Source organism: Amblyomma mixtum, chromosome 3 (assembly GCF_055824585.1).
Source record: "Amblyomma mixtum isolate Tamu chromosome 3, ASM5582458v1, whole genome shotgun sequence".
Lineage (NCBI taxonomy): Eukaryota > Metazoa > Arthropoda > Arachnida > Ixodida > Ixodidae > Amblyomma > Amblyomma mixtum.
Genome location: NC_143014.1, coordinates 152,444,422 through 152,470,383, shown reverse-complemented (window position 1 = coordinate 152,470,383; position 25,962 = coordinate 152,444,422). Strand labels below are relative to the sequence as shown.

General features: G+C 47.2%; 2 protein-coding genes across 4 annotated transcripts in view; both read left to right on the top strand.

Moving 5' to 3' along the window:
• The window catches only part of LOC149352395 (RUN and FYVE domain-containing protein 2), a 68,221-nt gene extending 67,579 nt beyond the window's left edge, over positions 1-642 (top strand). For all 3 annotated transcript variants that reach the window (XM_089581558.1, XM_089581559.1, XM_089581557.1), the window contains one exon: positions 294-642. In XM_089581558.1, coding sequence (XP_089437684.1) covers positions 294-434 — 141 coding nt within the window. In that variant the 3' untranslated portion in view covers positions 435-642. The remainder of the gene's footprint in view (positions 1-293) is intronic.
• A 5,027-nt stretch (positions 643-5,669) lies between these two features.
• Positions 5,670-24,231, top strand: LOC149352394 (2',3'-cyclic-nucleotide 3'-phosphodiesterase-like). Its single transcript, XM_089581556.1, has 7 exons — positions 5,670-5,811; positions 9,859-10,166; positions 12,826-12,982; positions 16,890-17,058; positions 17,405-17,511; positions 18,870-19,363; positions 21,422-24,231. The coding sequence occupies exons 2-7, from the start codon at positions 9,919-9,921 to the stop codon at positions 21,495-21,497; spliced, it is 1,251 nt and encodes a 416-aa protein (XP_089437682.1). The 5' UTR covers positions 5,670-5,811; positions 9,859-9,918; the 3' UTR covers positions 21,498-24,231.
• Positions 24,232-25,962: the final 1,731 nt, after the last annotated feature.

Here is a 25,962-nt window from a genome sequence, read left to right as displayed (position 1 = left end):
TTTGCGATAACACCACCCCTTACCGTCTATTAAGGCCTCAGCATCGCAGTGATGGACTAGTTTCCTGCTGCTGAACATGAATGCCGCTCGCTCGACAGCTAACCACGGTGCTTGAGTTTCGTTGTGCGCGAAATACGGAAACGTGTCCGTGCACTCTGAGGATCATCGGGTGGTCGAAAGCAGTCGGAAGCCCGCCGCTGCAGCGTTACTCATTAGCCCGCAGCGTCGCTTCGGAACACACTCCGCTTTTCTCTCTCTCTCTTCTAACGCGCTCGCATCATTTTCTCGTGCAGCACCATTGCCGCAGTTGCGGGGAGATCTTCTGCAACGCCTGCTCGGACAACACGATGCCACTGCCGTCGTCGGCGAAGCCCGTTCGCGTGTGCGACACCTGTCAGACTGTGCTGCTCCAGCGGTATTCGGCCACCTCCTGAAGCGTCGAGGCCTGGCTGCGGGGCGTGTGCTGCGTCGGTGGTTGTCCTTTTGGGGCAGGTCCCCGACCGGGAGTTCATTCCATCTCTGCCTTCTCGTCTTGCGCTGTCCCCTCGCGTGCTGAGGAACGGCAGGGGCCCGCCAGTTACTGCGGGCACTGCCACAGGTACAAACGCGGTCAAAGTCGGCCGCTGGGGCGTCCGTGTGGGTCTTTGCGGCGAATGGAACACGGGCTGAGGCGTGGCATTCGGGGTGCGACGCCGCGCTCGACTGAGCTTCTTTTATGCTGCTACAGCTCCTAAAACGCGGCCATACTGCGGTTGCGAACAGGAGTTGGACGCACACTCTCAAACGCTGTGCAGGGGTCCTCATGCTAAGCGTTACTGGGGAAGGTTGGTGTTCGGTAGAGGTTCCAGATGGGAACGCTGCGGTGTCGGTATCTATACATTTCATGTGTAACCCAACACAACCGATTTGGAAGCTGCATCGCGGTGCGCGAGTTTTGGGACGACGTGAGAAATATATGCGGCACTGTACCATCGACACCTGCAGAGTTACGAACCATTTACACATATGCTGTTATTTTGCTCGTAGGCTGTATGTGGGACCTCCTTTTGGAGTATGAAGTAATCAGGCCATCGTCGCTGCCTTTACAGACCTGTTGGTTTTTAAGGAGTTTTCAATGAACTGTTATTGCGAATAAAGACCTTTCATTTGTGTTTGTTTGTTTTTTTTTTTTGTTGAAGATTACTATTCTTCGCCACTTCACTGCTTCGAGGTGCACGCTTATTTGGCGTTGGACTTGAAGCAGACAGCAAGACGATGGGCGGACGATGACACACGGACGAACAGAGGAACTGGGCTTTTATAAAACTTCAAAAACGGTACAGAAACAAATACGCACAGAAGAAACAGGAGCTCCGCACTCAGCTACCCACGCTGGCACAATTAGCAGCACTCAAGCTCAACGCTCGCTCTTGACGACTTTGCGAAAGGCGGGGCCTGTCTGCTCCCTTCGATGAACCGCAACGCAATGCAAGAGCGTGTTGCATGCTGTAATGTGGTTCGCAAGAGCTGCATAATAGCATGTAACACGCTTTTAAAAAACGACCTCCAAAACTTCTAAAAGCGATCGGCGGCGCTGAGAAAGGGAGGAGGCGCCGCAGCACGCGTTAAGCTGTGTCTCCCTACCCCTATTTTCTCGAGAGGGCTCGAACCCCCTCGAAAGTCTGTCCGCGCGCGCCCCGCTTCGCCAAGGTCGTGGGGTGAGGAGGACCTAGGCCCTGCGCTGGGATGCGCGGCGCGCTTTCATTTTGGAGCATTCAAAAAAGTTTTCTTTTTCCACGGCGAGTTAATTGGAGCGGCATGGGAGTGGCATTTTTGCCCTACAGTGGGCGTAGTCAGGCTGATGATGATGATGAACTTTGCTCTGGTGAGCAACCGCGCGGCTGCAGAGGATATAATTAATGGTAGTCGCACGTAAAGCATGAAGTGGGCCGGCACGAAACAAGCTATCCCTATAGTGAAATCATAGCCGCTTGAGCTTTAGAAGCCAGTGGCAAAAACTTCTACTTACTCCTTAAAATTTTATTAATTCGTTCAGATTGTTCCTTACTGATAGCGCCCTTCTGTAGCGCACGCATGGCCAGGTGATAGGTGATTCAGATCGATTTTTTTTTTCATGGGTATGTGTACGCTTTGCGCCGAATTTAAGAAGCGTGAAGGGAGAATTTCCCGAGAAGACAGTAAAGAAAGCCGTCGAGGTTGCGTGGCCATGGCTGTGCTTACGGAACACGCAGTGCCGATCGGAGGCGGCTCTAGGTTTCGACTTGAACAGCGCGCACAGCGTTGCGCAGCCGATGAGCCTCGCCTCGAGCGAACGGCCAGCGCGTTTACAGCGCACGCTACTCTGGCGGGCGACGCACGCTTTACCGATGACGTCATCAGCGAGCATACGACGGCGCGCGCTACTTTGGTGCTGCAGGTCGCCGCCGTGCAATCTGCCTTCACGCACGGCCATTCTAGGGGTGATAGCCTCTAGATCGACCGTGCTTCACGTTACCGCCGTATACTGTGCTCCTCCGCATTCCTCCTCGTGCTTTCTCTTAGCTGTCGTCGTCTTTCATTCTCCGCTGCGCTCCGCCCTTGGTTACGCCGACAGCGAGGCACGCCGCTCAATCCGGGAACGGGCGACTAAGAGCTGCGATTTAAAACCTGCCGAATACCATCGACTAAGGGCCGCACTTTTTTATCTGGATGTTGGCTGGGTGTGGCCCGTATACTAAAGTTTTCCATGTAATTCCGGAGGAACTAATTTATTGCAGTATGCAGTCTGACGTTATATCTGGCGCGTAGTTGAACATGCCCTCGAGGTTCTTCATCGCTACGGCTGTCGCCGTTCCTCGTCCTCGACTCTTCACCGCCCTCTTAAATGGAGCAATATTCGGGTCCATCCATTGTATTCGAAATTTTCTCGAGTTTAAAACTTTTAACCACTATGTCCGCCGCACTAGCAGACGAGCAGCAGTGGTGATTTTCTTAGCCGCCCTGTCGGCGTCAGTTCGTGGTCAGCCATTGCCATCCATACAGGCATCTTAATTCTCTTCTAAATAGCACAGATGTGCACTGTGGTACATCATGGAAGATAACGATAGCATCGGGCAGCTATCATCTGGCAGCTCCTCAGGGAGTGTGCCGCGCAAAGAAATTTATACGTAGTTGCTAGTTTGCGCCTTCTCCCAAGTTAGGAGGCGTGACACTTAGTCGAATGTACATGGTATTTCGGAGAATATCGTGCGCCCTTTAGTTTGTGTTTCGGGGCACTGTTGGCATGGGCTTTTTTTACTTGTTCTACTCTCGTGTACAGGCCTTCCACCATACCACCCTGCAGCCCGCACAAAAGACTAAGAGGTGGATTTTTGAGCTGTGTAGAAAGGGCGGCACCATGTGGAGAACGCGCACTATACAGAATGTTTCACTTAAAACTTCACACAATTTTTGAAAATAGATTTTTTGGGTTAGAAGAGCGCTTTTTTCGGCATAGCATTGTAAGCGGTGTGGTGCATCAGAATACAGCTAAGACAGCTAACTAGCAGGCTGGTTAACCAATATTGTATAGTTAACTTTTCAACTTTTACCGTTAGACACCTTAATTACTGAGAGGCATGTAGCCTATCGTAAGTAATATCCATATCAGTTTTTAGAATTTCGAAAACGCGCTTACCATCGGCGCTGTGACCCAACAAATTTTGGCTACATCGCGCCAAAATACATGCGCTTTGGAGAAGCTTGCAGGCAAAGCAACATCTCCAGTGCACGTAACTCGTTGAAACAGACAAAATTTGTTGGGCCACAGAGCCGAAGGTAACTGAGTTTTCAAAATTCTATAGACTGATATGGACATTACTTACGGTGGGCTACACACCTCTCAATAATTAAGGAGTAGAGCTTGTGTACTATACGGTATTATTCCCAGATGCAAGTCCTGACGTCGTTACTCCTTTCAAGGTCATCGTGGCCACCGAGCCATCTACGTTCACTGCTTCACCACGCGTTAGCTACGGCCAGTTCCCAAAATTCTTTCAAATTTCATGTGGCCATTTGAAACTGGTTCGCTGCAAAATCAGTGCGCGTCCGCGTGGGTGGAGCTTGACCCATTGTGCCAGTTCACCGTTGAGATGCGCCGGGCGCCCGGGACTGATGGGACTCCTTCCGCCAAGAAGCGGGCGCATCAGACGGCGAAAAGGTGGCCAAGGTCGTGCATCAGTGCCACCCCCGTTTAGCGGTTCCGGCCACAACTTTGCGGTCGCACATTCTACAACCTAACAAGCTCGCCAAAGGAGCGCTAGCCATCTAAGCTGCTATGGTAGCCGAGCTCTATAACCAGCCTCCCCTACCCCCAGAGATATCCGTCGGACTGCCCTGCGCGTGGGCCCAGGTTCCAGCGTCGTCTGAAACGCCTCCACTCATTCCAGGTCCCCGACTTAAATCCCTCGAAAATTCTCCGCTTACTACATAGACGGAAGCACGCAGTGGCCGTCCCGAAAACACGAAACGAGCTAGCGCAGTCGGACGGGTGCCACCCGTCTCGCTCCCTTACGGCTTCTGTTCGCCCAGCCTGCCGCATTATTGCTGCGCTCAAACAAACGTGCAGCCCACGTTCCTACCTGGCGTGAAATAGCTCTCCTTTGTCAACGAAAGACGCCCCAAACATTGTTATCTCACCAACTTTGAAAAAATCCTCCAGGCGACGTCCTCCCCCTTTCGATGCTCTCTGCTGATCAGTTTACCAAAATACTGACCCACTTGACTTTCTGATAGTTCCACGAGGCATCACTCGGTAAGTGCGCGTGATTTGAACGAGCACCAGCCCTAAGTCATGCATGTGCATCTTTTTCATGTACACATACCCGGCCGATGTTTTTAACAGCATCATCCAAGTGTCGAATAAACGACCGTACAGCGGCCGGTGACTTCGTGAGGTGATGGAGCAGGCGATAATACGCACATGCGCGCAAAGTTTATTCCGTTTTTTTTTTTCTATTTCGCTTTGTCATGGGGCGCTTTAGGACCGTTCATCCGACACCCGCTTGATGCTGTTACAGAATTGGTGGGGCGTACAGTCTTTGTCAAAAGTTTAGAGCCCAGGGAGTTTGCTTCTAAGCCTCGCAGTGGGACTCCTGTAACATTCGTTGTAGTCCTACCCATTGGAGGAGGCAGGACCAGAAATCTTCTTACCTTCAGCAAATTTGGAGCGCTGGAGATGCATTACGAACCAGACAGTGTGCTTCAGAAGCAAACCCCTTGGCCTCCAAACTTTTGACAAAGCCTGTACGTAGTCCAAGTCGAGTGACTGCAGCCTCGCCTGAGCGCTTTTTAGGGCGCCACAGCGGCAGCCTCAGACCACTTACGAAACTCATTTTAGAGCTGTGTACGTGGAGAGGGGTATAGGGCTGATTACATATAAGGAATCGCAGTATCGCGAAAGCAGCTTTCACGCATCATCACTTGAATCAAAACAGCAGATAAGGCACGATTCCGCAGCCTAATTGCGGTGGCACATGAAAAGGGGGTATTAGAGGGGTCATGTGCTTGTGGCTTCATGAATATGATGATATAAGAGCACCCGCAATCTTGTTTTCTTTCTCCACGGTTGCATGCCATTGCAGTTGCACGATAGTACCACGTTACGTTTGCTGTTCGTGCCGCTTTTCCTGTATCCGAGGTATCAGAACGATAGCAAGCTATAGATTAAGAGACACGCATAGCAACCACACGAGAACAATCGAAACGCCCGGTTGTGCAGAATGCTCATCGACGGACCTCGTTCAATGGCCGCATGAGATGCTTGACGGACGTCGAAGGGCTTAGCTCTCCACGGTAAGCGAGCTTGGTTTTGCTTAGATGTTCCGGATGAAGGAACAACACGCTGCTTCATTCCGCCATACTTAAGAGAGTGGTATTTTAATAACGCTTGTGCGTTAATTTTTGGGCTGTAGTGCACGTGCACCCGACAACGGCTAAGGGGTTGTGCTACTAAGCGCTAGGTCGCATGTGCAGTTTCAGAGCCGTCTGTGTACGTGCACCCACCTGTGATTTGTGCATGCATGATGTCTTTTTTTCTGCGGAGTTTTTCAGTCTGTGAAATGAACATGGTGTATTAGAAGCTTCTCTGGCATTGCGGAAACTCTCCGCATCGCTGCATGCTAGCAACTAAACTTTTAAGAAAGCTGAGATTCGTAAATTCTTCACACTCACCCCAAGAATGAACTGCAACCATACCTTGAGAACATTTAGGCATATCCCAGTTCGTAAGTTTTCCGTTGAGGAGCTGAGCCATGAGCGTTATGAGCGCTGTTGTGCTGCGTACAGGACATGTGGACAGAAAATCTGAGAAGCAGTCAAGGGCGTCCGCAGAATTTTTTGCAGGGGGGGGCCCATTGGTTGTTGGCGCCGGAGGGGGGGGGGGGGGGGGTATATTCGTAGCGAAAAGGCACTATTTGCGGAGTAAATTTATTTATTTATATATAAATAAAAAATAAGTAAAATACACACATGAAAGAAAATTACAAGCAGCAAATTAAAGCGCGGATTGTAGAGATACATTGGAGTTTATCAACAAAGAAACAATTAAAATTAATAAAAATGCAAAAAGATACTATCAATACTCGAAGTGCTCAGTCTTACTGCATACGGGTTCTCGACTCACCCGAATTGATGACCAGCACACAGCGCAATATGTTCACAAACACGCAACTACAGTCACTCAGTCAGTCTTCCTTGAACAGCAACTGTAGGCGCCTCGGATTTTTCTGGGCGAATTGCGTAGTTACACGGGTGATAAATTCATTTCTGTGCTTCATTACACGCTCTCAGTGCACAGTCATCATATATATTGATTGGAAAAATGGTTTTACGAGTACGTTGAAAACAAAAGATGACTATATATACAACGAAAACTTATTTACAAGATAAATGCACGCTCGCAGCTTCATACACCTCGCTCCATCTTGCTCGCGCATCCGCACAGTCGAGCAACCGCACACACACTGCTCGCCGCTCGTCGTTTTCTCGTCCGCTGTCTTGGTTGTTCTCACCTTCGTTGACAACCCGCCACTAAAAACACCGAAGCACAAACACAGAGGCGCGCACACGTGCAAGGGCTTACTTGCCACAATATCCACGAATGCGCACTTTTGGGGTGTAAGGAACGCCGCGCGACTTCCGAGGGGAAGGGTCACCCGCAACTAATTCGGCCGGAAAATTTGTTTTTGTGCTTTTATGGGGTTCAGAGCCCCAAAACGACTCAGGCTATGAGGGACGGAGTAGTACAGAGTTTCGGATAATGTCGACCACCTGGGTCTCTTTACCATGCACTGACACGCACAGTACATGGGCGCTGTTGTGATTTGAGGCCCAGCCAGAGGTGACAGGCGAGCCAGGCAGGCGCCATCGGGCTGCGTTGACCAAAGGCGCTGGTTTTCGGAGAAGACGCAAGGAACGCTGGTGTGGGGGCGCCTCTGGAGACTGCGTCGCCGTGAACAAAAGCAGCTAATCCCCTTTGCCGAAGGTTCTGAAAGCGGCGCTTCTACCGCACCGAGCTCTCCCGTGGATCGGAGGAGACAGCGCGCGGCGGCGGCGCCAACTCGTCGCCCGCTTGCCCCTGAGCAGCCCGACAAAGCGGGGGTGGACACGGCTGATTTGTCCTTCCCCCCTCAAGAATTCATCGGTGGCCGGCGTACGAACGTATCATGATTATAGCGAGCGACCTGTGCCCTGTGCACTGTCTGCCTCCGTGTCGCTATCTCTCTAGAGATCAAAGAAACAGACACCCATCTCGAAACACATGCTCGCCGGTGCCGCTGCATGTCTGCAACAGGTCGTCCTTCAGCAGAGCTGGCGGTGGCGTGGTTTGAAAACGGCGGAACGACGCGCGCCCGGACGCGGCATTTCGCAGATGTGACCAAGCGTCGAAGCGGGGCTGCTTTTACCCTTTTGGCGGAGCGCACCACCGCCCCTGGCGTGCGGCCATCACTCACGGTTCGAGTGAGTGATTTTCCAGGGGGGTGCAGCCGCCCCCCCTTGCCCCCCCCTCCGGACGCCCATGGAAGCAGTAACTGCTCTGCGTCTATTTACTTGGAAAATATTCGTAGCATTGGTTTCCAGAAACGGTGGGGTTTCATTTGTGTTACGCTGAAAGGGCTGAAAAGAAATGATTAAACGTAAAGGATTCTGAAGACGACGCACAAGAGAACCGGGGCAAAGAAGGCGCATAAAAACAACGGGACCGATGTCTCCTTTGCCTTCTTTGTCGCTGTTCTCTGTTTCCCGTATTTGGAATCCATTACAATTTAGACAAACTGGCGCGAAAACAGGTATGAAATGATTGATCGCATTAATGACAGTACCAGCTCTTCTGCCCGCGGACCTAGCAATTGGCTGGCTAAATGAGGAGAAGCGTGCACTCTCGTGTGAAGAAATAGTGTAGTCGAAATAGTGTAGTCGGTACCATCACCTTGTATCTGTCGTGTATCGATCAGCAGCCTGATGACCGCTTCGGTCACAGCGCCTCCACATGCGCAACAACACATTTTTCGCGGCTTTGGTAACTGTTGGGAGGTACTGTGCCGCCAATGGCTCCAACTTATATGTAGATCCTTCTGCGACAAGGCGCGTGGTGATATCTGAACGTAGGCACGCGAAATGAAGCTTGTATGAAGATTCCTGTCTTTGTTTCTTTGGTTTGTTTTTATTTGTTTTTCTCTGCTATTATATCTGTATATGCCTGTCATTTCTTGTTAAATGATTTAATATGCCCCTCCTGCTAGGACAATACATGGGCTGCACTATTTGAAATAAATAAATAAATAAATAAAATAAAAATTGTTCTGCGTGTTTTACGGGAGCACCGGTAAGTGCGTGTTTCCCTGTGCTTACTTTGCAAGCATGGGCGCTTTAAAAGGCCTTCTGCTTATTTTTTCCCGTGACGACTTTTCAGGCCAGAAATGAGCCAGAAAATGAGTAATGAGAGCATGTAAACAGTGGTCGAGACAAGATGTATAGACATGAGGACCCCTCGTAGAGTGGGATCTTTTCCGTTAAATCTTTTCTAGGCATGCCCCTTCTTAAAATGTGAAAACTTGCAGAACTTCCTCCTCCTGGATTATTATTCGTGACTGCAGTCGGTAGGGTCTCCAGGAAACCGCTACCATTTGATCGCAGAAAATTTTTTAAAATATTCAGGATCATAGCGATAGAGCAAGGATATTCGCAGATTTGTGATGCAACCATATGCATTTCGATGTATGAGTGCTAATTATTAGTACTACAGATGAATTAGTGTCAACAAGTGTAACTACGGTGAAAAATTTAGTTGCAGTAGAATCGCTTAATTAGAGGATACAGTTTATTCGAATACTAGCTTTGGTCCCGTCGACACCCCGCATAATAACTGCGCCTAATTCGCAGTGAACATCCTACATTTGAACTGCGCGTAATTAGAACGAATTTTCAATCCCATTCGCCTTCGCATTATTGAGATCCGACTACATAAGCATATCGTTAATGAGAAACTCAGCATGGCTTCGTTTCAACAATTTTCGAAAACCTTTTTTTTTTACTTCATACAGTTCTCCCTTTTAAAGTTATAATATTTAAATTTGAACAAGAATAAAGGGTCGTGTGCTTGGCGTTCTTGATTTTTTGCTGAAATTTTGCCGTCGTTAGTGGCTTTCAAGCTTTGCACAAGATATTAAAGCTTGGTGGAGGGGCGCGTTTCGGGCTGATCGCGGTAGTATAGTCACTGACATTCCTCTTCGAGCGACTTAAGTTCCAGCGACGCTGCCTTGTAGATGCAGTTTGCGCGCACAAGTTATTGACGCCTGCGAGTGTATTCGTCGTTACTGCCTCACTCGAATTGTCTTACAGGCTTGCAAATGCCGTGGGCATCATCATCCTAGAGCCAACGAAACAAGAGCTGCTGTCGCCATGAGTGAATGTTGCGACTGGCCCTTTTTGAACAACGATGAAAGCATAGAGTTCCTGCGCTCATATGGCCGCGTGATGTTCATCACCCGCGGATTGCCGGGATCAGGAAAATCTGGTATCGCAGAGGCTGTGAAAGAGACTTACCAGAGTTGCAAAATTATACGCGCTGACCAAATGTTTGTGGGCTTCGGAGCCGTAGAGAAGACTCCAGAAACAACGATCGAGTCCCACCTTCGATGTCAGCAGAAGTGAGTATAGAAAGATTTCTGCTCTGGAAATGGTATTTACCTGTGAAAGACTCGATCGACACATGACGCACTCAGTCCCGACGTATACATTTAGGTCCTTGCGAATGTTTGCCGAACCGAGCTTCGCGTGAAGAACATGTAGCACATCTGCAAATAACTTCTCGGGAGTGTTTTCTGTAGCGCTTCCGTTCTGTAAGCGACGTAAAAAACTAGGCATTTTTTTTTTTGCTTTCGAATTTTACCGCCCTGAGAAGTTCATTTCCCTTGTTGTCATGGGTGGGTGGCGATGCTTCGTGTCTGCGCGTCGGGCCTTATCAGTTGTCCGTTTCTTCATTAATTTAGTTGTTTCACCCTAACCATGCAGGCCTAGGGTCGGATGATATAACAATTTTTCATTCTTTTTTTTCACCTAACACAGTGCTGCCGGGACTGACCGACTGACTCGTGCTCGCTAGAACCACCCCGTACTGGCAGCGAATCACGAGAGAAATAATGAAAAAAATGGAAATAATGATAATGTTTCATCTTAACTTTATGAGTTCTCTGGAGTTTTGTTTTCTTGCTTCAGTTAGCGCTCGTTTAACTTCGCCATGCCCACTTATACAGATCACAACGATGGGAATATTTTTTTATGCTCTCAAGTGTACAGCGCTTCCCCGCAGTACTGTACAAACAATATTTTCGTGCATAATCATAGAAGCATGATCTAAGTGTCAGCCGTCAGAGACGCAGGTGGCCTGGTGAACGATCACTTATTGCAAATCTCCTAAACTAGCAGGCAAAGTTTCAACGGCCTTACTGCTGCCGAAGAAGTCGGTAAATCGGTTTTCAATTATGCTATTGATTTATTTTATGCTTCTGGCATAAAAGTCGTTCGGAAATTATCATAACTTCCTTAACTTTTAAATATACAGTGCTCACATTTTTCTTATCAGCACTGGAAACTCTTCGCAAAAAGTTACTAACTTCCAGGATTTAAACACTAATAATCCGTTCATTGCAAAAAATGTAAAAAATACGGAATTTTATGAAGAAAATGAGTATTACAGCATAATTATCTGAGCTAATTTTGATAATTTCTGGCTGCTCAAGGACGATGAAACTGCGCATAAATACGCAGGCGGGCACAGAAAATCAAGAGTGAAATTCTAAATTATGTCATCGCCTGCCAAATGCAGCATTAAAAGCACGGAAAATTTAGGCTGCTTTGTCTCTACCATTATCTTTTGCATGAATTTATCTTTTAGCAGACCTCCTGCATCTATGACAGTTGACACTTGGTCTTCACTTTGATAAATACGACTAGAAATAACGGTTTCTGCAAGTATGCCATCAATTATTCTAGCTCTCTGAGCAGAAATGATGATTATTCCTATTAAAATCCATAACTTTCATTCCGAGCCTTTTTTTTTTTACCGCTTGGACATTAGAGTATCAATTCTTTATTTCTAGTTAAACCAGTCGTTCATAGTCGCTGGTTTGTTTCTGCGCTTCTCTGTACTTTAGTGAAAAAAGAAACAGCGTCAGCAGAGCTACCTTGGTCTGATTTCTTGCATGTTCAACATGCGTACAGACCTAGGCAAGAGTGCAGAAAATTTACGAGGCACGGCGCTAATAACTGGTTGTTTATTCTGGCGCGTTTCTGGATGAATTCGGAGAGTGACCAAAGTAAAGATAAAAAATAGAGCAAGTAATAATGATTGCGAAACGTGTGTCATATACGTTGGGCGAAGAAGGCACAACGCTGAGTAAGTTGTCGCTTCCCTGGGATAAATACTGAAGCTATGTATGCACCTGGAGGCTGAAAGGCTGATGACGCAGTCGCCACCAGGACTGTGAATTGCGTAGGCCTCTGTTGTCTCCCTTGTCAGCTGGTGACTGTGTCGCACTGTTACTATGATTTCTGCAAGCTCTGGAACGCATCCAGAGCCTCTGCAGCTTACGGCTTATTATGATTTAATCTCGTAGATTGCGGATGCACTCTGGAGCTTGACACAACCAATGTAATAGCGCGACACAGTCACCAGCTGACTGTGTCGCGAGGAACAGAGGAAATCCAACAGAAGAAATCCATAGACTCGGTGGAAACGGCGTTAGCATTACTTCCATTGGACAGCCGGCTAAATAGCCTCAGTATTCATCCCATGAAGGCAACGACTTAATGAGCGCTGTGCCTTTTTCGCCCAACATATGACACGCGATTTTGGCCGTTCCTCGTATTTATTCAGGAAAATATCCCGCAATAAAGGAATAGTATTATTAGGTCTGTGTCCTGTTCTTTTTCTACGCTCTTGTCTGCATGCTTGTGTGTCCTTTGCACAGCAGATGCCACGCCACCCAAAGCAAAAAAAAATAAAAAATATTTGCGCTTATTCCTGCATTCTGTTTGCTTCAGACATCTGTGCAAGTTCGGCTGACTACGTGTGTGCCATGTAAAGCTGACATCAGTGCACAAAGCGGCGTGTACAGGGGCTGAAAAGCGGCGTGAGAAGTCTACAGTCTAAACACAGAGGAGAAAAAAGGGAATAAGCTAGAGCTTACTCCATTTTTACTATCATATAAGCGTATTTCTGTTTAGAATGTAGGTGTAAGTGCCAATAGTGACAGCTGTTGTCAGAGCACAACAGATGTACGTGTATGCGCGCGTTACTTTTGACAGAACGGTAGAAGCCTTACAAAGAAATACGTCCTTTGTTCTGAACTGCAACAACAACGCCACTATTCGGGAGACGTCAAAGTACATCGAACTGGCTGCCAGTTATGGTTACTTGGTGATCATCATCGACACTTTTCAAAAGGAGCTGATGACCGTGGAGGTATGTGCCGCTTGTATTTTGTACCATGCACTCTTACACTTTGGTAATTCGCAGTCACTGCGCGTTTGCGTAACTTCTCACATCCTAATTTTGCCGAATGGCCTGATTCGACATACTTCCTCTCTCATCATATCACCATCAGCCTCACTATACGCCCACTGCAGGACAAAGGCGAGCTCTCCCATATCGCTCCAATCAACCCTGTCCCGTGCCAGCTGCGGCAACCCTATCCCAGTCTCATCCGCCCACCTAACTTCCTTGCAGCCCCCTGCTTCCCGCTTCCTGTCTAGCAAGCGCTTATACGTGGTTTTCGCATGGCTCTAAGGCTTCCGCCAGTGCTGGTATTGTGACAGCGTGAAAAAGTCAGTTACCAGAATCCCAAGTTCATTAAAAAGAATCTTCAAGAACACCCTTCAGCGCTAAAAAAACTAAATAAGAACGTTATGTAAGACAAATATTACCCCGTTCTTAGAATATGCATGGGTGAACTGGGACCCGTTTGCAAATACCCCCCCAAAATAGAACTGAACCGATGCAAAAATGTGCTGCAAGGTTTGTAACTGGGAACTACGTCTTCCCTATTAGTAGCTGCGAAATACGAGTTGGCCTGGGATGAAATATGTTAGCTAGGCGGAGAAAAGCCTGAGGCTGAAGGTGACATGATATGTACAACGGTAATATCGCAATTAACAAATGCCTCTAATAATCTCATCGCGTATTCGATAGAATAGAGAATATGCTGAAACATTTGAAGCTATCAGTGTCGCATTACTTCCTTTAAATATTCATTTACCCGTAAAAAAGTTTCTGACGGGAATATACTAGCTACCCAACGCAATTGTCACTGCACCTAGCTTTCAAGACTCTACCGATTTATTCAGATGTACTGCTTTGATCCATATTCTCCTCTTGAAAATTGTGTTCAACGCTGCTGCTGTTGCTTTGTTTTCTTTTCAGCTGCTAATTGTGCGCATATATTTTTTGTAAACCCTTTAACAATAACGCCTCATTGGCACTGCGAGTACTTTCACTAAAGGAACGACAAAAGTATAAATTAATAGTATGAATAAAAGGAAGAAAGCAAAATGATGATGGTTACGCAAAGGTACAGGCGATTTCCAAGCGGATTAAAATGTAGTATAGTGTGAGCGAATGAGACTGGGAAATTTGCGGGAATAGGGTGGCCACAGCTTGCACGCGACAGGGCTAATTGAATGGTTGAAAAGGCGTGTAAAATGCCAAAGTGATCAAGAAAGAACACAAATACAAGCACTAACTCACAATTAAAACTTCATTCAAGACAGGAGCACGTATAAATAGGAAACAAGACCTAACAAAACCCAAAAGCAGCAATCGTCGCGCGAATGAATCGACATCCACCAGGGGTTAGAAAAGACCTGAAGCACTCAACCTGAGGCACATTCTTGCGACAATTGCTGCTTTTGGGTTTTCTCGGGCCTTGTTTCCTATTTATACGTGCTCTTGCCTCGCATAAAGTTTAGTTGCTAGTTAGCGCCTTCTCCCCGTGTTCTTTCTTGGTCAGTTTAGATTTTTACACGCTTTCTCAACCATGCATAAAAACCAACTTGCATAATTTCGTGCCCTTTTAAAGGCTAATCGGAGATAATCGGAGCGGTCCCTGTTCTGCAGTGGACGTAGCCAGGCCGATAATGAAATAAAAACCCTTGGCAGGTACTCTCCACTTAACTCTACGCCAAGAAAATAACTATGGCCCAGTAGTTGAAAACAGCACCGTAGCCCTCCACCCAATTGTTGTTCTCAGTAAAAAAAAAAATAATAATAATAATCTCTCGATGTTTCCGGGTGTACTGACGGTTGTTCGGCAGCAAAAGACGCATTTATCGCCGAAACAATTGGACAGCAAATTTTCCCGCCAGTCGATTCAAACTAGCGGTGTCCTTACCGAAAAGCACGGGTGGCCACTGTTTTGAAGTTTATGACGGTCTAATATAGCATCTGGGATCTACGTTCGAAACTCAGTGCCGACGTACGCGTTTTACTTGCTAAAATAGGCTGCTGGTGGCTGTTTTTTTTTTTCGGCCTTTTCTAGGCTGAGAGAATGAGAGTAGTCGATTTTCGGTGAGAGTGGACTCTGGTTAGAACGCGGTGCCCTATTGATAACAGGCCAACTGACTATTGTCCTCAGTGCCCCTTAAACTGCAAGGCTCTCCCACTTATTTTTGAGTGGGAACGTAGCGTGTCGCATTGATTTCTAATGATTCGGTGAATGGGTTGGGGTTAGACAGTGCGGGCATGACGATAGCGTAGTGCTTGGTTCTGTGAACCTAATTACTTGCGGGTTCTATCGGCGTTTGTGGCCGCGTAATATTTACCCTAATAGTTTGCATGTGGCCCTGCGTGGGCGCCTGAACCTCTGCGTGTGGACATTGATGACTACAGAACCAAGCAAATGGTTTGTTCGGGTGAATTAAACCGTGTAAATACATTTGAGCTTGCTCAAAAAATAGTGTGCGCCTGGGGAACTTAATCTAGCAAGGTGAGGGATCGGAATCTTTGGCAAGACAAGGCCGACATGGGACAGCCAAAATCCGGACACGCATTCAAACCCCTTGCCTCACCTTTTACCCCTGGCGTAAATGCGACTTGCAATGAACAAAGATTTAGCAGCCATCGAAGCAGTTAAAACTGATATAGGTACGATAAAAGCCAGTTTGCCGAGACTTAATGCCCAGTGGCGTATGCCTTCAGTCTTCATGAAATGCATGGCGGCAAATGTGCTTGCTAGCTGTTTGCTGAGCGTGTTCTCTCCGGTGATTCTGCGATACCGACAGCCAGACTCTGATCCCAAATAAGTATCATGTGTGTTGTATAACTTTTGAATATGTCTGTTAGTTATCGTCGCGGTTATTGTTGACCGCACAGAAACTGTGCAGAAGGCCGAGGCGATTAAGCAGCCCTGTTGCACGAACTCAAGCAGCTTCAAAAACAACCTGTCCGGCTTCTAATTTTGTTTCTGCGAAAGTGTAGAACGAAGGCGACAGAAGCAGGTTGTGGCTTTCTCCAAATTAGTTGCTGTCGCACGGGTAACCATGTGCTGATCTACGAGCGTGGCACCATAGGTTTTGCCACCTAACGTTAGTGTTTGCACGCGGAAACACGAGAGGAAGTTTGTCGAACATATTCTTGTAGAAACGCGGAAAATTAGAAGGACCTCTTTCAACTGCGAGACTATAGCGTAATCTGCGCGCGAGATATTTTGGCGTCTCGAACGCGAGCGACTGCAGATAACTCAGTTAATTAGCCGCGGCGCGCTTTCCTGACGTCCGAAACAGACGTTTTATTGGGGTAAACTTTTTACAGAACACGTCGTATGCGCCAAAGATCTTTTTACTCGGAGAACGGCACAGCATACAAGTGATATGGGTCAACGTTGTTGCGCGTTACGGAATGTTGACACGCTCGGCTGCTGCAGCGAAATTGCTTGCAAGCAGAAGAAACCTCCTTTGGAATTCCTACGTTTGTTCACAGCAACACTGACGCATCTTTGTCCCTGTCACGATGACCTGGTCACCACGGACTTGTCTTTTTTTCTCTCTCTCTCTCTTCTTTTCTGTAGAGGAGTTCACATATCAAGGCTACTGCTATTTCGCTCGTGGCTGTGCGTGAATGCATGCATTTTCATATCAGCACCGGCCGTGGAAAGTCCTTTACTTTTGTTCGGTCGCAGTGTTATAATCGGTGCAAGCTCGCGGTGTTTTAGTGAGTTAGCGTTAGAAGCCCCACGGGACCAAAATACATCGTCGGTCTTAAAATTCGCCTGGAGGTAAGTGGCGTCACTTCCGGTGAAGACATCAACAGCTGCTAATGCTATTGCATTGCCAACACATCATGGAATTATGCGCCTCTGCGATTTTTTTTATTGCAGTACTTAGTTGCTTGCAACACCAAGATGCTGGACAGGACGTACATCAACCGCGCATTGGAAAAATGGGAGGAAGTACATCCATTGTGTACAGGCTGGTTTCTGAAGCCAAGTGACAAGTCGTCTCTATTGTGCCGTCTGGCCCTGCTGCTGAAGGAATGCGCGGCAAAAGGTGAGGATCCCATGTTGTTTCGCCACAAGTGCTGAATTTAAAAGGAAGAAGGAAAGGTGCAGCAATTCTAATAATCATATACGTGCTCAGGCGGAAAAAGACGGGTAAGGGGCTAAAATTAGGAGGGACTGTTCCGACTGTGGTGATCCGCGGAGGATTTGCTTTGTGCGATTGCGTTAAAGATGCGAAAAACAAGTTTTCCTTGGCTCGTATACTTTGTTCATCAAGCAGTGCGACAAAGATTCGGCTGTTGAAGTATAATCAGAAGATATCAAGAAGCATGACTGTCTTGTTTGTACATGCTGGTTTCTTGCGTGAAAAGCCATGCAATAACAGTGTATTTCAGGGTTGCCTACGAACGTCCAAGTTTACGCGATACCTGGGCCAACCTTCTGCCTTGCAAGGTTTTGTTGGTTTGGAATGGAGCAATCTAACAGGGATTACTTTGAGAAGGTGAGCACCAGCTGCCGCCGTGCGCAGCCCTGGCTGTATTGCTAGGCGTAAAGTCCGAACCTGCAAGCGAGGTAGCCCTTATGTCAGTTCTGTCAGATAGCAAACTTCTGCACTGGGCATGTTGAATTGCAACATCCAACCTCTCCAGACTGTTTGAAGGGCCTCAAGTCTGCTATTGTTACATACTCCACAGTAATAATAGCGAGCAAGTCAACGTTTTCCATTTAGCGGAATTTTTTTTCTGTGTGCCAATGGTCTTTCTTTATTGAAAAACTAATTTTTTTCATGGCTTCCACACACATTTCGGACTATGCAGCTTAGCAGCTTTGATTGGCATCTGAGCATATGGCTATACTGCGCAAGGAGGTGTGATTCATTAATATAATTTAGTAAAAGAATATATACTCTTGCAACAAGCACGCGCCTTGACATACAGCAGATCCCAGGTAAACGAAACTCAGATACATTTTATGTTTCCCCATAAACGAAAACCATAAACGACACTAAACCAAAATAGCGAATAGGGAAGAAAATAGCCGAGGGCGTGTTACCAACGTAAGTGCTTTGTGAAATATTTTTCCCGTGTTTGGTAGTTGGCATAAAACAGTGCCCGATTTGCAAGGCGATGGTAAATACGTCTGAAACGAAGGCTCTTAGTGGTAGCTATTGCACACTCCGAGAAGAAAAGCTCGCAATGTACACAATTGCGTACAAAGCGCCTTAAAGGGTTAAACAGGACTTAGGTACGTCTCCCTTTCTTGAAATCTTATCGCATCGACAGCATTATTTTTTCCACTAGTGCAATACATTCAACACGTGTGCACATTATATCGACGGGGTCAACAAACTTTCTAAAAACCATGAGTGACAATTTTCGGGGTCTCACGGATGAGCTCCACTCCAAGAAAGGTATTTTTCCACTCATACATGGTGTCATCAGTCTGAAAACTGCTACCATACTCGGGCGAGCATATCAGGTGGTCATCTACATACACAGAAAAGGCAGCAGAGTTACGCCTTTTCATACTACCTATTGTATTAACAGATTGCACAACGCCAGCACTGGACGCTCTTAAGAATAAACAGTTATCCGTGCATATCTGCCTTGTTTTTCCCCTCTCGGTGTTCCGTTTTCCAAAACAGCACGAAGCGTTTCAAAGATCGCCGCGGTCCATGGCGTTTATGATTAGGTGATTAGCAAACTACCATATATGCCCGTTTATCATCATGCTGTCAGCAGGCGCAGAATAATGAACAGTTCCTAATTAGATCAAGGAACGATGTTTCATGACAACGTGCCGTTCATTTTTTCTCTGTATCTGTCGCTGTCCTCCCGCTCCCTATTTGCTTTGCCTCAGGTAAAGAATGCTATTGGTACGACGCACCTACTACGAGTATGCGGCTACATGATTGAAAACGAAACCATCTATGGCCTAGTGGAATTGGAAGACACTTTGAAAGAGGAGCTTGCTGGTGGCCGTGCTGTCGAGTCCCTGGAAACTGCTAGGTGGAAAGCGACATGCTGCGTCGCACTTCCAGCCACACCTTTCCCGCAACCTGACGAAGAAGACGCGCCCCCGTTGGCCATGTCCGTGCCTACGTCAGCGGTTTCTAACCATACGAGCTTCATCGTTTTGGGAAACACGAACGGCGCTACCACTACTCCTAACGCACCGAAGCCCAAGATCGCCGAGACCTGGCAAAAAGTTCTACGCGAGACGCGACACACTCCGGCAGCTAGGGTCGGGGACGCCGCAGTGCGCGTCGGCGATGGCGGCCTTCTCGTACTGTTAGACAATGCTCTGTGCGTCGAGACACTATTTGCGGGATTTTACCAACCATACATTCCGAGGTAAGACTCCTGTAACAGAAAGTGTGACGATTAGAAGCTCAGGCTTAGTGACCGACGCAACGTGCTTAGTATGCGATTACACCGCAGGCTGTTAACTGCGGGGAAGGAATGCCCGCACCAGCGCCAAAAAAAGGAGGCCGAAAGCAAAGATTTATTTCTTCCAAAAGCCTCTTTCCTTGCGGGCGACTTTCTCGTCGAGGCCTTCCGCCACTGCTAGAGCTTTTATCTCCCCTACTCCATGTACAATGGCAGCAACAGTAAAAAGGACGTTAAGTCGGGTTTAAGGATCTGGTTTCACTACTGGAATTGAGAGTGAAACGCAATTATTAGCGGCTTTATTGAAATGGCATGAGTGATGAGATCATTCCTCGCTTCGTGTTGTGCGACAGAATCTGAAGGTTATTACCCTAGCGTTTACCGTCTCATCCCAGAAGTAACAAACGATGCGCAGCGCTTCATGCTAGTCCGTTGTTGAAGCGTGTCATGGGCACAAACGCGAACGCCCGCAAACGCCAACGTGAGTGCACCAGATATCGTTCACTGCACCGCACCATTGCGAGGTAAGTAATGCACGGAACTAAGCGCTGCCCACCGGGTTGCGGGAAACCTGCTTTCCACTGTCTACTGACAGACGGTGGTCGCCATTTCCGCTTGCACAAACCCTTCTCATGCTAACGCATTAATAACCTGTGATTATTATACGGCTTCTAGGGAAGGTTGGCACATTTCTTGGAGATATTTTGTAGAGCAGACGGGACACAGACGTGCGAAATAACACTGATATGCGCTAATCGCATCCGAAAGCGCCTAAATGACAAGGAAACGGAGCGATGGACGGTATATTCGATCTACGAGGTTCCCCGTTCATGCTAAATCGAGCACACTGGGCAGACAGATGTCTGAGAGATTACAATGTGTGTATATGTGTGTGTGTGGAATGCGTGTATATACATGGTGTTTCAAGTAACATGAACCAAGGATAAAAAAGAAAGCAGCGCACCGTAGCTGGGTGAACCCAACGACATATTGGTTCCCGCCGTGTGGCGCTTCTCAAAATATTTTTTTTAATTCCGATTAATCAGTTCATTAGGTAAAATTAAATATGCAAAATTTTTATTATTCACTATAAAAAAACCACGTGATTGCGCTCTTGCGCTATCGCATTGTAGCTCTGCCAAGCGCGTTCTGAATGATCGAAGCCTGCGCGCTCATCGTCTCGAAGTGAGCGGCCGAGGCCGCCGTCAGCAGTCCTGACACTGCGTCAGCACATTCTTCCTGAACATGTAAACCGTGCGGCGAGATCTGTGATTAATGATAGGCATGCCACCGACAGCCAGTTCAGACGAGGCTTTTATTGAGACATCACTCAGGCAAAACAAAAAAGGAAGGGAAAGCAGCCAAGTCGCTTAATTCAAGGTATACTCTCCGTATAGCCCGTCGAACTGAGTGGCGGCCGCTCACTTGTGCACTATCAGCGAGCCCGTTTCGTTCGTTCAAAACGTGTTTGGGAGCGCTGGAATATGGTAGCGCATGAGCGCAGTCACGTGGCTTTTTTTTTTTTTTCACATTTCGCGACTTTTCTTTAAATGCCGGAGAAAAGGGTCACGTAGGAGGGACGTATATAGCTACAAAAAAACTAGACCGGTTCTTTTTAACCCCCCTCTATGAATGAATATTTGAAATATTGCATAATTATTCTTACTATCAACTAATTAATCGGAATTTTAAGAACGTTGTGAGGACCAGCACATGACAGGAAACAATATGTCGTTGGTTTCACCGCGCTCCTGCAGGCCACTTTTTTTTTAATCCTTGGTTCAAGTTAAGTGAAACACCCTGTATATGGGGCTAGAATCAGCACCAGTGTAGCTTAAATAATCCAACAGATGCATTTTTCGAACAGTTCAGTAGTTTTACCTTTATTTTATGCAACCCTTGCATAAAAAGAAATCAGCGCGCGGAATAAAGATTAAATAAGTTTCCATGGTGAGATATCCTTGTGTGTCGAGTTGAAGCCATTACACAAGCTTTTCTTTCTCCTTTGTTGTACCTCACCAGTTACAGGCCATGCAAATACTTCGCTACAAAAGGTGGATGCAAAAGAAGAACCACGTGCATGTTCGACCACTTTTGAAAGGCGACCCGCAACGAAAGCCACGTAGGGAACCTTGGTACTTCCTGGCCGACTGCTGTGGACACCTATAGGCACCAGTACAGCTCATGCAACCCGTATACAGCTGGACTTCACCCGTTCTCCTTCCACCCGGAGACCTATAGGGCAAGAGTGCTGACTTTACTCCATCAGCACAACACCCTTCACCTGAACAACCACTACCATGGGCCAGGAATTAGCCAAATAGCGGGTGCAACAACGTTTCCAGCCCTTCGGTAGGCATCTGAAAGAAATGCAGAATAAATGTGCTCGTAAAGCGAGTACGGTAAAATTGTCCTAACGGAAACCACACCCTGAAGTTTTTGGCTACTGCCGCGGCTGCCGCAACTTGACGCCGCTTATGAGAGAACCCCTGGCGCGTAACTACATGGGAACCCATCTTTTTCGGATGAATGAAGCTGCTTTGCATGCACGAAAAAAAAAATAAGGCTATTGCTACAAGCCGTTAGCGCTAAACGACAGCGAATCATCAAGGGCAGGCATTCGGGGACAGCAACATCTTGAGGTTTTCTATCGCATGTTGAAGCTACAATAGCGGCAAAAGTTAAAATAACACTGCGTCGGGCATTATGCATATGGGTTCAAATGCTTAGTTGAGACAGAAAGCCATAGCTATTACGGCTCCACCAAAACGTCATTAGATGATTCGTCGCTTGGCGTGACATTATGTTGTCCGACGCGATTCGAAGATTACACTAGACAGAATTTATTCAGACCCGCCGCGCTGGCTCAGCCGCGGCGGCTGAATTTCGATGGAGGCAAAATTCTAGAGGGCCGTGTGCTGTGCGATGCCAGTGCACGTTAAAGAACCCCAGGTGGTCGAAATTTCCGGAGCCCTTCACTACGGCGTCTCTCATAGCCTCAGTCGCTTTGGGACGTTAAACCCGAATAAACCGAAACCGAATTTATTCATGTTTGTCTGTGGTGAGACAGTAAAGTCTCACCTCGCTCGAAACATGAAGAACTGCAGCTTCATGCCACTTCGCAGACGTGAAGGCATGCACACGCGGAAGCAGACACGAACCAGAGCGCGAGCCCGCCAATAATCGTTCACTGCGCTGTACTGAGGTAAAACTACAAGCTCTGCACGGGCTAAGTGAACGCGAACGCACAGAACTTAACGCTGCCTTCAGTTATACATGTAACTACCCCGTTGACCTCGCATGTGCAGCAATTTTAACCGCGCGGGAGCTGCGGGGGTGTTGTTACGCTGCACATGCAACTTCCAGAGGCGGTCGTCGATACGATACAAAATCGCAGAAGAAATCTATTTCGTGCATTTTTTTTTTGAAAAATGCCGTCTTGGTTATCAGTACTGACAGTCCAACTTCCGTCCGAATAAAAAAATTCAGCTGCAGAATTTTACTTCAGCATCCCTTTAACCGCATGACCCATAAACGGGTTGCGACAATCGGCAAAGCTGTAGGAGCTGCTTTAGGCATCCCCGTCTTTATCTGAGATGCGGTAAAAGTGTCCAGTTGGCTGTGACTTGCACGTTTGTGCAGAGCACTGCTTCATCTGGCTGCAGGTCACTTCAGTTGTTAACACATTTCTATAAGTGCAATTTCCTCATATGTAGCTGCCAGGACGCAGCGAAGCATTTTTGCGGGAACCGCCACGAACATGACACTTAACCAGAGGTCGAACATGACGCCGAACCTGAAGCGAACTTTGTGAAATTTTGCGTCCGAATGGTATGCAGAGTGGCGCACGCTAAAGGTACCGGCTCGCGCAGAGAAGTAGCGCGCCGTGCGGGCCTTCGCAGGAACTCGAGCGACGGCGAAGATCGGGCTACCGGCGGCAACGCGTAGTATTGCGTGTGTTACGCCGATTGCCTTTCCAAATGCGCCGAAAGCCGTGGTGCTGGCAGGCGTGAAAATGACTCAAACTGAATTAGAATATGCGACATTCACGCAGCGGTTGGCGCACGCAATGGCTGCGACGCGCCTTTAATGTTTCAGCCTCTTCCTTTCGCACCTGTCTTCTCTCCCTTTTCTATCTGCACACGGCAGTAGTAGTGGCCTAGTTGGTGCCATTCAATAAGCCCGTGCGTTTTCCTCTCCTTTCCTCACGCAGTCGCTTACTAGTCAGATGTCAGCGTTATGTTTGTGTGCGCCCCGGCTTGGTACTAAACAGCGAACAGACGATATGCGTCTGTAAAATAAAATTGCGTAGCGCCGCTTGTCGACCCCTCTTCCAGCGTAGGAACGCGCACCGCCCTTTAGCCAAAGGTTTCGGGAGGGAATGTCCTGTACGCTTTTCCTGCAAGGTATTTCAATTTGCGCCTACTCTCGACGACGAGAGAGACTGCAATTTTTCCAAGTGAATATTTGGAGAACTGCTAAATTTCAAGGTTTCAAGTTTTTTATATTTTAAACTTAGCAGACAACTGAGTGCCCATTTGCCCATTCTGTTTGCGCCCACTGGTGATAGACGTGAGGTTTTCTTAAGGAAGTTGCAGACATTCCATTTTCCCACTGTACGTTTTTCCTTAGAGTACCTATACAGCCTCTCCAGAAAACAGATGACAAAAGTTCTTATTGAGACGTTATTTCCTGTGCCGATGTATCGGCGGCCGTACCTCGCCTTTCTAGACAACAGTGTATATTAAAGCGAGTATAACAAATGTGCGTTAAATCGGCCGCAAAGACTTTATTTTTTGCACTTCACACGTCAACCTTACGTGTCAAAACGCGGCTTCTGTGATAAGGGGCGTTTGTGCCATGGTCAGTGAACTAAGCCTTTTTCGGCAGCCAGAGACTATTGGTCATTGCTTTGTGTTTTATCGTAATGCCGTGTTTGTTTCTTTTGTATTTTTTTTTTTGGGGGGGGGGGACCTTTGTCAACGGACTCTAAACAAGGACATTGAAATCACGCCCTACACTGCAACTTTTTTGCATACAAAGGAAGGTTCTAAGGTTCCATGCGTTCTTTTCGCGCTCATGAGCCTGTGTAAGAACCGCATTATATATTTCCATGCATAGCCGCCACGTTCATTGAAGTCTTCATTCAGAGAGCAGTGTGCTTTGGTATGGGGGGCATATGCTGCGCAAGGTCGACCTCCTTGTATAGCTGCATTTACTTGGTGCATTTGTATGCCTCCAGGAATTTTGATGTGTGGGCAGAGTGATAGCAGGGAGCTGGTGTTAAGTAAGGCTAAAAGGCTGTCACTGTTATTGTACTTCCCTGCAATAAAGGAAAAAGAAACTGCGGCGATGGCTGGGTAGTCAAGGCATCGGTTAAAGAAGCTGTTGTGTTCGCGCCGGCGGTGGTCGAATCCTGCTCGGTGCTGAAGACTTCTTGTTGTTGATGTTGTTGGATATACTTCGTACGGAAAAGTTCGAAAGTTCTCAGAGATGTTTGGATACATGTTCAGCCTCCGGTTCGAAGTCATGTCAAATCCCAGGTCCACCCCAATTTGCAATTCTTGTACAATGTTCGTCTGAATTTGGCGATGATTGGAGCTAAAAGCATTTCGTGCTTTAAAATAAAGGCGGGCGCGTACGGTACACCACGTGAAATGTTCGTGGACATCATCCCGGGTAGTAGTTACTCTGAACATCTGGTTTGAATGATCTGAGCACTTTACAAGAATCTACAGAAACTGCGTTCCGAGCCATTTCCCTCGAGCATTCTGTACATCGACTCATCATTTGCCTCAAATCCTTTTTTTTTATTTTCCAGCCGTACATACATTCAGTGGAGTGGCCTGTTATCGAACAAATGGATGCATTTGGGCAAGTAATGTCATGAAATTTACTTCGGAAATTTTGAAATCTTGAGAAAAATGCTTGAAGCTAAGGTCCCACATAATAGGAAGATAAAAAACATACTTCGTGGCATTTGCTTTTGGCGAGCATCTCCAGAAATCCATAGCTAGATAACGCCGGATCTGAATGAAGCGGATCACGGAACAGGCGCCGTTTTCGGCTGGAAGGTGAAATGATACACTGTGCACACGCGGCACATCAACGCCTTGTAATTGACATAAAAGGGACGCAGTCACCAGACGCGCTCTATAAGACAGCTGTCCGTTAACATCTGAATCGTGACCATTGTCGACAGTTATTCTTTTGCACTGTGATGTGGTAAATTGTTTGTACGCTATGTTTTGTACTTTTGGGTGCCTTGTTTAAGGCTTTATTGTACATTTCGGCCCCCTAGATAGTTTCTTGGTGGCACTCCACAGCATTCTCTTTGTCCACTCACCCGCTATTTTGTTATGATACTTGTCTGCACCATACGCTGAGCAGCGTAGGCAAGAGAAATAAACAAAATTTCCGGCAGCAACCACTGCCAATCAACCCGTAACTATGTGAATGCTTAGGGGGCTCACGAGGCGATAAAAGCCGAACAGCACAAAAGACTAATGTACAAGGCATACAGTGCTGTTTGTGGGACAAGTTAGAGCGCAGATAAATACTAT

Bases quoted from the DNA above. Each gene is read 5' to 3' on its own strand.
- LOC149352394 (XM_089581556.1), top strand. From the start codon at position 9,919: ATGAGTGAATGTTGCGACTGGCCCTTTTTGAACAACGATGAAAGCATA. The intron at 12,983-16,889 runs GTATGTGCCGCT...TTTTTATTGCAG, and splicing joins AGGAGCTGATGACCGTGGAG to TACTTAGTTGCTTGCAACAC. The intron at 17,059-17,404 runs GTGAGGATCCCA...AGTGTATTTCAG, and splicing joins GAAGGAATGCGCGGCAAAAG to GGTTGCCTACGAACGTCCAA.